Raw genomic sequence first — 15314 nt, forward strand, 5'->3', positions numbered from 1 at the left:
CATTTAAAGGGATATTACCTGTTACCTGATCCCTTTGATTACGCTGGACAAAACAAATTCTGTCATCATCCCCTACAATCTCGCTCAATTTACCATCAATCTCCATGAATCGCTCTGTTATCCGTTCATCACCATGGACGGTGTTTGAATTCCTCAGTCCACCGGCGTTCGAGGACCATGTCTGTTCCCCATCACTACCATTTCTCAACCAACGTGCTCCAATACTTTAATTTTTAGCATTTCTAAATGGTGCTCTTAACCACGTACCATAAGCTCGCTCCACCGTTTTATCAGGGTTCGCATACACCACCTCACAGTCCCTTTCTGAATGTCCCAGAGTACCACATACGAAACAAAGTGTGCTTAACCTTTCATACTTAAAATTCACCCATCCCCATGCTCCTCCTTCTCTTTTAATTTTCATTCTCCGCTTTATTGGCTTTCTCACGTCCATACACACCCTAATACGTACATAAGGCTTCCATCCTCCCTCAATGTTATTTGAATCTGATTTAACAAACATCCCTATAGAATTACCAATACTCTGAAATACTTTCTCCGACATCATCCCATTAGGTAAGTCATATATCTGCACCCAGATGTCCATTGTGTTGAGTTGAACCCGCTGTGGATCTTCATTTGCTTTCAAGCTTTGATGCAGGAGTAAACTTTGTTCAAACGTCCAGGGCCCGCCCTCAATGACCTTCTGTAAATCAAGCTTATGATAAAATACAAAAGAAAATCTCTGTCCCCCAATATCTCGAATCTCTACTCCTTCTTTAGGTCGCCACAGGGAAGCCAATACATTCTGCATGGCTTGAAAGTTGATATTCCTATCCGTGAGAAACCTTCCTATTAGAACAAAACTGTCCTTTTGTCGCCCCACATCTTCTACCCCAATCACCACTCCCCCTTCCTCCTCTTCCTCTAATGATAACCGTGAGTACATATCTTCCATATTCACCGATGATGATGCCATATCTTGAAAGAAGAAACCTAACCATCAACATTAACCAAGACGTATTATGAAATAAAACTTGTCATATAGACAAGACAAACCTTGCAACTATGCAAGACTAAACGTAAACTAATGTGGTTCAATTTTATGTAAACACTAATTTAATATTTTTAAAATAAAACTCTGTGTGCTATGCATGTATTATCTAACTAGTACAATAATTCGTGCTTCGCACGGGTACGAGGTTAGAAATATAATCAAGTTATTATTTTCATAAAATTGAATCTCATAATAATCTGTGTAAAATATATATTAAAATATAATATATAAATATTGTTAAATTGTTAAATTATGTAGTTAAAAGAAATCGAAATCAAGTGTAATTATGAAATATCACCGTATAATTCCTTTTTTTAACTAATATGACTTATAAATCTTGTTATGATTCTAGTTATGTATATTATTATTTTACTTGTTATATTAATATAACACGTTAACTTTTACAAATACGATTATTTAAAAGTAAACCGACATTTGGATGAAACCTAACAAATATAAATTAAAGTGAAAATAAAGTATACTAAGAGTAGAAGTCAATTCGTGTTAGTTGATATTTAATTATATAAAATTTAAAGTTAATTATATAATTTTTCTAGTAAGTATCAAGATTTGGTACTTGGTTTTTTTGTGTTCTAATAAAATATGGTTTCGTTTATTAGTATAGATAGTTAATAACCCGTGCGAAGCAGATTAAAAATATCGCAATAGTATTTGTAGTGCGAAATACGAATCGAAATTAATATATTAATATGAAATATTACATTGATACATGTCAAGAATAATTATGTAGTTAAAATTAATCGAATCAGATATGAATTTTTCAAATTAATTCTAGTTCGACATTGTTTTACTTGTTAAAATGTATTAGTTTTGTTATTGTGAAACGAATTGTATAATTATATCTTATGAACAAAATACTTTTTATTTTAGACAATTTAATATCAATTAATATTATTTGATAATTATCTTATAATTAGCTTTTTCAATATAGTTTATTTAATATTACTTAATTATTGATTAAAGATATTTTTTAAATTAAAAGTAAATAGACGTTTAAATGAAAACTAACTAATTATATTCTTCACATATAATAAACATAAGACACTTCTTATGCAAAATTTTGGTCATTTACCGTCAAAACAATCTCAACCGTTGATCTAGTATAATTAAAAATAGATAATTAATATTATATCTTATTAGAATATGTTTATTTTTAAAACACTCGTAAATTGAAAATAGTTATATTTGTTCTACTACTATTCAAACACGAATTGCTATACAATATTATAGCATATAATTAGAGATTTAACAAATCATAATATAAAATGATTATATTGTTCTATTACTATATAAACACCAAAATATGATATAATGATATTACTATAACAACACCAAAATATGATATAATGATATAACAATCGATGAAATATAACATTCGTATTTTTCTCAAAATTTGCACATTTGTTACAACAATATTACAATAAACTACTAAAACTTAAAATAATATTGCAACGATAACATAAGTAACAATATATATGTACATTAGAAAAATATTAAAATTAGATTTTTAAAAAAATAAAAAAACCGTGCATCGCACGGGGAGAGATGCACAAAAAGCTAATCGGGCTGGCTTTATCCAGGTTTTAAAAAGCCATGTTTTTTTGAAAACGGATTGGGCTGGACTTATTAAAAAATCGGGTCGGGCCGAGCTTTCTAAGAAATATAAGGCACATTTTAGGCCCGCGGGCCGAGTCAGATCGGGTCGAACCGGGCTTTCTTCGGGTTATTTATTTATTCATTAAAAAATATTTTAATATTTTATAATTCAAATTATAAGTATTTTAAAACCGGAAAAAATAATTTATGAATATATCAGATAGAGTAGTTTAGACAATGAAATAAATAATTATTTTTTAATATAATAAATAAATAATTATATATACCTTAATTGATTCTAATATTATAATATAATATTTTAAAAATTATAAAAAGTATTATTTATTTTCAAATTTTATATAAAAAATTTGGATTTTTAATCGGGCTTGTCAAAATGCCTGGACTTTTATCCGGGCCGAACCAAGAATTTTTTTATCCGAGCTTCCAGATTTTTTTCCGGATCAGATTTCGGGTTTCGGATTTTTTGAGCAGCTCTACGCACGGTCTACAGGCTAGTAGAAAATAAAGTTTAGAATGAATAAAAGTCAATTTATGTTAGGTGAGTACCAAAATTTGATAAATTGGTAATTCAGTACTTTTGTACTACAATAAAATATGGTTTCACTTATTAATAAAGAGTAATATTTTAATTATCTTATGAATCAAATATTTGTTATTTTAGATCATTTAATATTAATTAATATTATCTTATAATCATATTATAGTTAGATTTTTCAATATAGTTTATTTAATATTACTTTATTATTAATAAAAAATATTTTTTAAATTAAAATTAAATAAACGCTTGAATAAATACTGTTATGGATTAAAAACTAATATATATAATTGTTGTATTTAGTACTAAGGAACGTGAGCTCAAGGCCTTTAATGGCTGCTCTCGTGTTTCGTAGCTTAATTTTGCCTTTACGAGATGCCTACGTATCTCTATGAATTAGAGAATCAAGTCAAAAAACGTAGTTCTGATGTGTGGGGTGAGACCCCTTATATAGATGTGGGAGTCCTTGAATTGGACTTGGTATAGGAGACTTGGTGAGCAAGTCTCATAGTTAGAATGGACTTCGGAGTCCTAGATAGTAGGAAACTGATTCCTTATCCTTTTAGGTCCCCTTGGGGCTAATCTGCAAGGATTTATATCCTTATCCGGACTCTTCTCAATAGCTGATTTCTCCTTTATTAATTAGTTACGAAATTAATTAATATACAGGGTTTTTGGGCCTTCTTTGTTCCATCTGGCCTGATCTGGTCCATCAGGCCTGATCAACATGTTAACCTTTCTGGTCTGAATGTCATACATCTTCTTATTGGGCCTTGCAGCCCAAACTGTAATATTTAATTATGCAATCAGGATTTATTCATACCTATCATTTGCCCCCCAACTTTTGAGAAACCGTATAAGATTTCGCGAAAGTTAAGTTCAATTATTCCCTTACTGGGTATCGTTTTGCGTAAAGTGTGGAGCGACCTACACGTTTACAACGATTTAATTTTATTCCCTTTATTCAGGAATTATCTTAATTTTCAGGAATTTTTCCCTTGACTCCGGGATTTTTTTTTAATTTTCTGGATTTTTTCCTTTAATTTCTGGAATTTATCCTTATTTTTCTGGGATTTTTCAGATTTTCAGCCCTTTTTCGACCAGGATCCTAGTCGAAATTTCGACCTGGATCCTAGTCGAAAATATGGGTCAGTCTTGCAATTCTGGTCGAAGGAGTTCGACTAGGATCCACGACCTGGAATTCGACCAGGATCCTAGTCGAACTTTCGACCTGGATCTAGGTCGAAAACTTACCCCTCTTTTTAATTCCTGGTCTTGAACTTTTCGACTAGGATTTCGACCAGGATTCTAGTCGATGTTTCGACCTGAATCCTGTTCGAAAATTCTCTGTTTCTCATGCTTCCTGGTCGAAGGATTTCGACTAGGATTCACGACCTGGTTTTCGACCAGGATCCTAGTCAATTTCGACCTGGGTTTTAGTATAGGTTTTAAACCCCATTCTTGAAAAATACTTGGTTTATTTTGACCTCTTTCCTGGTCGAAGCTTCGACCTCAATCCAGTCCTGTTATTTCCATTGTTTTCGTGTGTCTAGTCGAAAAATTTCGGGCAGGATTCACGACCTGGAATTCGACCTGAATCCTGGTCTTTTTTACCCGTTATTTTCGGGTGCCTACTCGAAAGATTTTGGGCAGGATTCACGACCTGGAATTCGACCTGGATCCTGGTCTTTTTTACCTGTTATTTTCGGGTGCCTGCTCGAAAGATTTCGGGCAGGATTCACGACCTGGGGTTCGACCTGAATTATGGTCTTCCACTAGCTAACTTCAATGGGCCTTACAACTTTTAGGGCTACAATTTAGGTTATTACCTTTTTCCAAATCCTAATTGGATTTGGGCCTAGTCTTCCTATTGAGCCTTAAATATTTACCGGGCCTCTTTATTGGGCCTTAAATCTTACTGGGCCTCTTTATTGGGCCTTAAATCTTACTGGGCCTCTTTATTGGGCCTTAAATCTTACTGGGCCTCTTTATTGATTTGGAATTCTCTAGAATTCCTTGGAATTATTCTGGAATATTCCTTTTTTCTGGGCTTTTTTCTTTGGGCCTCTTTTCTTAATGGGCTTTCGTCCCTTCAACTTCCCTTTTCCTCTTATATAAAGGAGTAAGGAGAGGCTACTACTGCTCACTTTCTCATTTCTAAGTTTTTCTTCTTTCTCCTCCTGCTAAGTTTCTCAGAGCAATAACAGCAAGTCGGAGCTCAAAGCCTTTTTTAGGAGCACTTCTTCAGGTAAAATCCCTCCCTTTACTTCTTGTGTCTTCTTTTCCATTATGTGCCTTTTTTTTATAGGAAAACATGTCTATGTGCCCCCCCTTTTCAGATGGCTGATAAGAAAATGACTCGCTTGGCCAAAATGAACGTGGCTAGAAAGTCCAACGAATTCCCTATTCGATCAAGGTACACTTCTTTAATCGACATGATCAACACTCGAGGGGATGAGTACCCGTCTGATGCGCATCTGGACGCGCACGACCATATTAGTGCTTTGCGGGATCCCAAGGAGCTGGAAAAGTTGAGCAGCTGCTTCAAAATCAAGGAACCTTTTAAGCTGGTTCTTGCAGGTCCGGCCGTAGGGCCTGCCAGTGGAAGAAGGACGCATTATGCGTCTATAGGGATAATCTAAGGGCAGGTATCAGACACCCTTTTCATCCGTTCATTCCTCTATTACTGGCTGATGTGGGCATCAGCCCTTGCCAACTCCCCCTAATTCTTGGAGGCTTATTCTGTGCTATCTGTCACAATGTGCCAAGCACAATGTCCCTACTTCCGTTGCCGTTTTCAGGAAAATTTTCCAGTTTAAAAACAGCCCTGATAAAAGTCCGGGTTGGGTTTCTCTAAACCAGCGCCCCACTATTCCCCACATTGTGAACGGGAAATTCATCCCTGACAACAACTTGGGGTGGAAGAAAGATTTTTTGTTCGTCGTTTGGGAGGGTGGAGATTGGGGCACCCTATTTCGGTCGTCCTTTGGGCTTGCCGTTGATGGGAGCCCAAATGATATAACTTTGTCTGAGGAGGAGGCTAGAGCTTTCAACCTCCTTACGCAAGATAATGGGACTTCCCATTCTTGGGACCTTATCCGGGAGACCGTCCTGGTAGAACGCGGCCTCTCACCCATCCCTAAGAAAAGTAAGTTTCCTTCCTTACCTCTTTTTTTTTGTTTCCATCATTTTTTATTCCGCTGATTCTTCAACTTATCTCGCTTGTCGCAGTGGCTGAGAAGATTGAGGAGGCTACCAAGCCTAAAGACCTGGAGACAACCAGGATGAAGAGGGCTGGAAAGGTCTTTAAAGACCCACGCCTTGGTGACCGCTTCCCTGAGTTCCTCCTCCAAGCAATGGAACCAGGAGAGGAAGGCCCCAGCCAAGTTTTGCGCACCAAGCAGAGGCCAGGGCCTATTTTCAACCTGCTTGGGGGATCCGGGGCAAGGATTCAATCGTTGGCAGCACGACGCTGGCCAAGGAATGGTCTAAGCATTCCATCTCCCCGGTGGACTATCAAGACTTTGTCCTTCAACAGGACTTAGAGGGGAATGAGCTTTTCGGAGCCCAGGCTTTAGCGACGGTACGTCCTTTTCCTATGCCCTTCATACTTGCCTTTTTACGTTTCTTTTCTCATACTTTTGCTGCTTCTCTGCAGGCTAACGCCCATTTCCAAGGGGTGATTCACCCAGCTAAAGCTTGGAAGGTTGGCCTGGAGGATGCTAACAAGAAGTTGGAGGAGGCCAACCAGAGAATAGAGGCCTTTGAAGCTCAACTGGCCTCTTCCACTTCTGACCTGGAAACGGCCCGGGCTGAAAATGTTATTTTGAAGGCTCAGAAGGATAAAGCCTTTGACGGCTGGATGGACACCCAGGAGTTCAAGGACTTGATGGTGGAGCACGATGCCCTCCTATACCCAGTTAGCTATAAAGAAGGCTGGGATGCTGCTGTGGAGGCCATCCAAGATGAATTTCCGGAAGTCCTCGAGTAGTCCTCATTTCCTTGCCCTGTGCGAGTTCCGGAGCTTGGGGGTGTTACTGACAAGCTTGCTGATCTGATCAAAGATGGCCCTTCAGGGAGCCCAGGCCACAAGAGGAAAGAACTCGAGTCCAGCTCTGGGGAGGAGGAGACTTCTTCCGAAGAAGATTCTGCGCCTGCTGTGAAGAAGGTCAGGGTGGAAGAGCCTCCAAGGGCTGCGCCTCAGAATCTAGTTTCTCCCACATCATCCAAAGCATCCGAAGGCGGTTCTGATGGAACCTCTACGGGGACTTCTGAGGGGACGATTGAGACGTCCGAGGAGACTTCGGATAGTGGTTCCGAAGAATCCGAGCCTTCCGAGGCCTAAGTTTTTTTATGTATATCTTCTTTCTAGACAATATGTGAACTTTGTTTATGTCAGAACTTGTTACCCTTCGGGGTTATTACATATGCTGCTTTCCTTACTTGCCTCTTTCTACTTTATCTTTACAATACTTAATATGCATTTGAACTTTGAACATCCTTAGATTGAAATAATTTCAAACTCTTTAATATGAAGTCTGGTTTTTCAAAACCTTACATAGCATGGGTTCGACCCTAATCAATAATAACTAGACAATGTAAATTCTACTGGAATATAAAATCCTACGCAAACAAAGCTTCAAGGTGCTTTTAAACCTACTTGTCACAATGACAAGTGAGAATCGTACTTTGACTATCTTACATGTAGTAAACCTTCAGGTTTTGTGCGTGCCAGGTTCTCGGGACTTCAAAACTATCCATAGTCTCCAGCTTATAGGTTCCTCTACCCTGAACGCTCTTGACTCTGTACAGCCCTTCCCAATTTGGGGCAAGTTTTCCTTTCTGTCCTACACCAGAAGCTTCCACTTTCCTTAATACCAAATCTCCTTGCTTGAAGAATCTTTCTTTAACCCTTAGGTTGTAATAAAACGAAGCTTTTTTCTGGTATTCCACTATCTTTGCATGTGCCTCATCTCACACTTCATCAATTAGATCCAGGGCTAACCTCTGCCCTTCCTCATTTTCTTCTGCATTGAAAGCCTGAATCCTTGGAGAGGAATGTGATATCTCCACAGGAACTACTGCTTCTACCCCATATGCCAACATGAAGGGCGTCGCTCCTGTCGTGACTCTACAGGTAGTCCTATAGGCCCATAATATGGGAAGTATCTCATCAACCCAATTATTTCTTGACTTCTCGATCCTCTTTTTTAGTCCATCCAGGATTATTCGATTTGCTACTTCCGCTTGCCCATTGGCTTGTGGGTGAGCCACAGAGGTGAACCGTAACTCAATTTCATTTTCTTCACAATACTTCTTGAATTCCTCATTGTTGAATTGTGTTCCATTGTCAGTGACGAGGATACGGGGAATTCCATATCGGCACATAATGTTTTCCCGCAGGAATTGTACAACCTGCTTAGTTGTGATCTTGGCCAAGGGTTTGGCTTCAATCCACTTGGTGAAATAATCAATGGCTACAATCAGAAACTTCCTTTGTCCCGTGGCCATAGGGAAAGGCCCCAAAATATCCATTCCCCACATAGCAAAAGGAATGGGCGAGTTGATAGAGGTCAGCATCTCGGGGGGTTGTCTAACAACAGGTGCATGCTTCTGATAGCGGTCATATTTCTTCACATATTCTTTGGCATCAGCCATCATTTCTAGCCAATAAAAGCCTAAACGAGTTATCTTATGAGCCAAAGCCCTGCCCCCCAAGTGTTGTCCACAAATGCCTTCATGCACTTCTTCAAGAGCCAAGCGTGCCTCATCGGGCCTGAGACACCTTAAATAAGGAACCACGAAAGATCTTTTATACAGAATCCCATCTATTAAAGAGTACCTTAGTGCCCGAACAGTTAACTTCCGTGCTTCAGTTGCATCGCTTGATAAGCAACCGGTTTGAATGTGAGCCTTAATAGGATCAATCCACGACGTCCCCAGGCCTATAGGAGCCACAAGTTTAACATCTATGCTTCTAGTCTTCAAAACACGGAAGTACACACTTCCTAAACTTTCTTCTATCTCCGATGAAGCAAACTTTGATAACGCATTCGCCTTAGCATTTTCTTCCCTTGGAATGTGCTCAACATGGCATTCATTAAATTGGGTCATCACAGCCCTTACTAGGCGGACATACTTAGTCATCGTATCATCCCTTGCCTCAAATTCTCCCTTTACCTGGGATATGATCAGCTTCGAGTCCCCACGAACCTTTAAGTTTTTGACTCTAAGTGTTCCCGCCAGGCCAAGGCCAGCTATTAGGGCTTCATATTCTGCCTCATTGTTTGTGGTTGGGAAGTCTAGCTTCATAGCATACTCAATTAAGAACCCATCGGGGCTTTGTAAAACCAATCCTGCTCCACTGGAGTTTGTTTTTGATGCTCCATCAAAATAGAGAACCCAATATTCTTTATCCTTCTCTTTGTCCCCATTATCGACTCCCTTGTCTCGTGGTGTGATATCTCCCTGCCCCCCGACTTCTTGGTTGGGTATGGTATATTCCACCACAAAGTCAGCTAGCGTCTGGGCTTTTATTGCCGTTCGTGGCTTATACTTGAGATCGAACTCTCCCAGCTCTATTGCCCACTTAATCAATCTCCCACTTGCCTTGGGACTGTGAATGATATTTCTCAGTGGCTGATTTGTTAGCACCTCAATCTAATGAGCCTGAAAGTAAGGACGCGGCTTTCTCGAAGCCATTACCAATGCTAGAGCAAATTTCTCGATAGTTGAATAATTCAATTCAGCACCATGCAGAATTTTGCTGACATAGTATACGGGTTTCTGGACTTTTAGTTCCTCCTTAACCAACACTGCGCTCAAGGCACTCTCTGAAACAGCCAAGTACAAGAACAAAACTTCACTCAAAACTGGCTTGGCCAATAACGGGGCCTGCGCCATATATCGCTTCAATTCTTCGAAAGCCTTCTGATTCTCTTCGCTCCATACAAAGTCCTTAATATTTTTAATGACTTAAAGAATGATAGGCACTTGTCTCCTGACTTGGAGATGAATCGTCCCAGCGCAGCAACCCTTTCTGTGAGCTTCTAAACATCCTTGACAGTTTTTGGTGGTTCCATGTCCAGGATTGCCTTTATTTTATCGGGGTTAGCCTCAATTCCTCTCTTTGAGACCATCAATCCCAAGAATTTTCCAGATCCTACTCCGAAAGCACACTTCGTAGGATTCAACATCATCTTGTGGTACCTCAGGACCTCAAAAGCTTCCCTCAAATGGGTTATATGATCAATCTTTACTAGACTCTTGACTAACATGTCATCTACATAGACTTCCATAGTCTTTCCAATAAGGTCCTTAAAAATTTTATTTACCAACCTTTGATAGGTGGCTCCTGCATTCTTAAGACCAAATGCCATAACAAGATAACAATAAACACCAAAGTCAGTGATGAATGATACCTTTGGAATGTCATCCTTATGCATTTTGATCTGGTTGTATCCACTAAATCCATCCATGAAACTCAGCATCTCATGCCCAGCAGTGGCATCAATCAAAGTATCAATCCTTGACAACGGAAAACAGTCTTTAGGGCATGCATCATTCAGATCAGTGAAGTCTATACACATCCTACACTTTCCATTAGCCTTCTTCACCATTACAGGATTTGCTAACCACTCCGGAAATTGAATCTCCTCAATGAAAAGAGTTTTTCTACTTCCTGTTTTATAGCCTCTTGTCTTTCCGGGGAAAAATTTCTTTTCTTTTGTTTTACTGTCTTCCGGCTTGGATCCACGTTTAACTTGTGAGTAATCAGCTCCGGGTCTATGCATGGCATATCAACTGCTGACCATGCAAACACATCACTATTTTCTTGCAAAAATTTCACCAACTTCCCTTTAAGGGGCTCCTCTAATGTGGCTCCAATGAAAGTCATCTTTTCAGGATTCTCGGGGTCTAAAGGAACCGAAACCAAGTCTTCTGCTGGCTTTCCTCTCTTCTCGTCATTTTCTCGGACATCCATATCTTCAATAGGAAGAACCTGCCCCCGACTCCATCTGCCCTCAACGAGGCCACATAACAGCTTCTAGCCATTTTTTGATCTCCTCTCTCTTCTCTAATCCCATTTCGGGTGTGAAACTTCATGACTGAATGGTAGGAAGAAGGGACTGCCTTGAAGGCATGTATCCCTGTTCTTCCCATGATAGCATTATAAGTTGAACTAGCCTTTACTACCACGAAATCCAACATCTGCGTTGCTTGCTTTGGTTCCGTACCTATGGTGGTTGGCAACTTGATTATCCCTTCTACAGGACATTCTACTCCAGCAAATCCATATATCGGCATGTCGGTTGGTGTCAACTGGGAGTCGTTATAACCCATCCTTAGAAAGGTGTCATGGAGCAAGATATCCACAGAAGCACCATTATCTACAAGGACCCTCTTAACCGGGCTATTTCCTATTATCGGTGTTATGACCAGCGGGTCATCATGAGGAAACTTTACACCCTCTAGGTCAGAATCATCAAAAGTCAATGTTACTTATGTCCTGGCCCTCTTCGGGGCTTCTCCTGCAATATGCATAACCTCTCTAGTATATGCCTTTCTGGAATTTTTGGACAATCCAGCAGCAGTTGGACCTCCAAAGATCGTGTTTATCATAGGCCCTCGAGGTCGCGGCCCTCCAAAAATTGCATTTATAACCGGCCCTCTAGGTTGGGGATTCCGCCCCTGATCGTCTTGGTCCCTCCTACGATCTTCAAAGTTCTTCCTTCCATTATTATTCATGTCCCCTCCTTCTCCAGTATACTTGTTCAATCTTCCTTTTCGAATCAAAAACTCAATTTCGTCTTTCAATTGCCTACACTCATCGGTGTCATCGCCAACATCTTTGTGAAATCTGCAATACTTGCTCTTATCTAGTTTGGCGGGATCAGCCTTCAAGGGCTTAGGCCAGCGAATATCTCTATCTTTCTCAATCTCCATCAAAATCTGGCTTCTAGGAGCATTCAGCTTAGCATATTCAGTGAACTTTTGCCCAGGTCCTCCCTTCTTGGGGGTTGAATCAGAATTTTGTTCGGTTCTAGGATACTTGTCCTTTGCAATATATTCTAAATCAGTTTTCCTCTTCTTGTTTCCAGTGGGCTCATTACTTACTACGGTCTTCCTCATACTTTCTTCAACCTTGATATACTTTCCTGCCCTCTCTTGGAGCTGCGACATGCTTTCAGGGGGACGTTTGGCCAAGGACATCTTGAAAAACTCATCCCTAGTTCCTTGTTGCAGGGCTATCATGGCTACCTTATCATCAAGGTCTGGGACTTTTAAAGCCTCCTTTGTGAAACGATTCAGGTAATCTCTCAAGGATTCCTTAGCTCCCTGCACAATACTCATAAGAGATGCTGAACTTTTCTCATGGACTCTCCCACTGATGAACTGCTTAATAAAAGCCTGACTTAACTCTCTGAACGATCCAATAGAGTTTGGGGGCAAGCGACTGTACCATCTTTGAGCCATAACCGACAGAGTTTGAGGGAAGGCCCGACACTTTATAGCATCATTCACGGGTTGCAGCAGCAGTGCATTAGAGAATGTCCTAACATGATTAGCGGGGTCTCCCGTGCCATCATAGGCTTTGATAGTGGGAATCTTGAATTTCCTTGAGATATGGACATTCATTATCTCTTTTGTGAAAGGTGGAGTTGGATCATCAGGATCTCCAAGGGGAAGGAGATTGCTTAAATCAGTTCTTGGGGCGACAACCCTTCTTCGTACCGGACCATTCAGGTCTATGATAGGAGGAGGATTCTTCCCCCTAGGAGGTATTTGGGGTCTGGTGGCCTGGTGAGCTTCCAAGTCACGCCTCAACCTTTGGATATCAGCCTCATGAGCCCTGATCCTTTCCTGCACTTCCTGGGGATTCGCCCCTTGGGTGCTTCGAGGGCGTTGCCTTCCATCGGCCATCGGCTCTTTGCCAGGACGTCTCCTTCTTGGGGCCACTTCATCATCCGAAGATTCGGAGTCTCTCTTAGTGTAAGGACCAGAAAATTCCCGATCCTCGGGAATAGAAGCCAAACCTCGTATATAGGGGGGCGATTGTCCTCGTGCTTCACTCCGCCCAGCATATCCACTTCCTCCAACCTCGGGGTAAAGGAGCATCCCATAAGGGGGTCAGTAGTAACAACAGTTGAATATTCATACCCGACGGGTCAAAAATTCACAGGTACATGTACTTGTTGAACTTGAGGATTCGTACCTTGAATAGTCGGGGGAGTCGTTCCTTGTGGCTGAGGTTGAGTTGCCCCTATCTGGGCTTCCCCTTGAGTAGATGCATAAGTTGAATGGGGAGGAATCTCCACGGTTGACGAAATCACCTGGGTTGTCCCTGATGGTGTTCCTTCCTCCAGAGCTCTAATTGTTCTCCGTGTTCTCGCCATGGTTGTTGTTGTGCCTTCCCACAGACGGCGCCAAATGTTATGGATTAAAAACTAATATATATAATTGCTATATTTAGTACTAAGTAACGTGAGCTCAAGGCCTTTAATGGCTGCTCTCGTGTTTCGTAGCTTAATTTTGCCTTTACGAGATGCCTACGTATCTATGTGAATTAGAGAATCAAGCCAAAAAACGTAGTTCTGATGTGTGGGGTGAGACCCCTTATATAGATGTGGGAGTCCTTGAATTGGACTTGGTATAGGAGACTTGGTGAGCAAGTCTCATAGTTAGAATGGACTTCGGAGTCCTAGATAGTAGGAAACTGATTTCTTATCCTTTTAGGTCCCCTTGGGGCTAATCTGCAAGGATTTATATCCTTATCCGGACTCTTCTCAATAGCTGATTTCTCCTTTATTAATTAGTTACGAAATTAATTAATATACAGGATTTTTGGGCCTTCTTTGTTCCATCTGGTCTGATCTGGTCCATCAGGCCTGATCAACATGTTAACCTTTCTGGTCTGAATGTCATACATCTTCTTATTGGGCCTTGCAGCCCAAACTGTAATATTTAATTATGCAATCAGGATTTATTCATCCCTATCAAATACTAACTAATAAAAATGAAATTTAGATAGAATAAAAGTTAATTTATATTAAATAAGTACCAAAATTTGATGTTTTGATATGTTTGACACTAAAACATGATTTTACTTATTAATAAAGAGTACACGTTAATCGGCGGACTATTATTTGCAAGCTGCTGCTTCCATTCAAGATGCCTCTAAAACTCTTTCAAAGTTTAAAGCCATCATCCTGCTACGTGTAAGCTCATGCAAACCAAAACCAAAATTCCCAGAATTTGCATTAACTCATATCAACTCATATATATCCATTTCCATACATCTACGCATGTAATAAATGCCAAAATAGTTATACATATCCGCAAAAAAAAACGCAACATCTTGTATTGAAATTTTGTTAAATCAGGAGTTCGACGTGAAAGAGAAAATGCCAAAAAAGCACAATTTTTAGATAAATTATCAAAAATATCACTCCACAAATACTGGACCCTTGGCACATTCCTCATGCAAATAAATTATGCGTTATCTTTTAAAGTCATTTACAAATGCGTTAATCTCATTTAAAACCCTATCATTGCTGCTTAACCTTCTTATACTCTAACGTCTCTCTAATCGTTTCAATCCGAAACAATGATTCGAATTAATTTTAACATCTACGTTTTGGATCTTCTTCTTTTACCATATAATCCAAATCAAACTATCATATTAATGGACTTTCCACATGTATCTTTTTCTTGTTGATACCTAAGTGCGAGATAATATCATTGTTCTTATGCTTATTTTATATTTAGATTTTATGTAAATAATTGTGATGCAAAGCTAGGTTTTTATGTTTACTAGTGTATGTGCAAAACTTCACATGTTCCTCTTTGATAATTTCATGGCAATATACTATATATTATAACACACAAACTGTCTGTCAAAATACTTAAGTGAAATTATGTATAAGGTTCATGAATAATTAATTACCATTATCTTGTACAAACAGGAGTTCCATCCTGGACCTGTTGATACTAGTGTTTTGCATTTACAATCAGAGCATCGTTCTACTGAAGTTTGGCGTGTAGGTGGCGGTGATTCTATTAGATGTCGACGTCGTAATCCCA

General features: G+C 39.6%; 1 protein-coding gene across 1 annotated transcript; it reads right to left on the reverse strand.

The window, feature by feature from the left end:
- Window positions 1-226: 226 nt before the first annotated feature.
- LOC141695969 (uncharacterized) lies at window positions 227-979 on the reverse strand. The gene has a single exon (XM_074500168.1). It carries the CDS (start codon window positions 977-979, stop codon window positions 227-229), a length of 753 nt encoding a protein of 250 aa, XP_074356269.1.
- Between the last annotated feature and the right edge of the window lie 14335 nt (window positions 980-15314).

The sequence above is a fragment of the Apium graveolens genome, chromosome 11 (genome assembly GCF_009905375.1).
Source record: "Apium graveolens cultivar Ventura chromosome 11, ASM990537v1, whole genome shotgun sequence".
In the NCBI taxonomy this organism is placed as follows: Eukaryota; Viridiplantae; Streptophyta; class Magnoliopsida; order Apiales; family Apiaceae; genus Apium; species Apium graveolens.

What these genes read in the sequence shown, in the direction of transcription:
- LOC141695969 (XM_074500168.1), bottom strand. Translation starts at nt 979, where the DNA reads ATGGCATCATCATCGGTGAATATGGAAGATATGTACTCACGGTTATCA.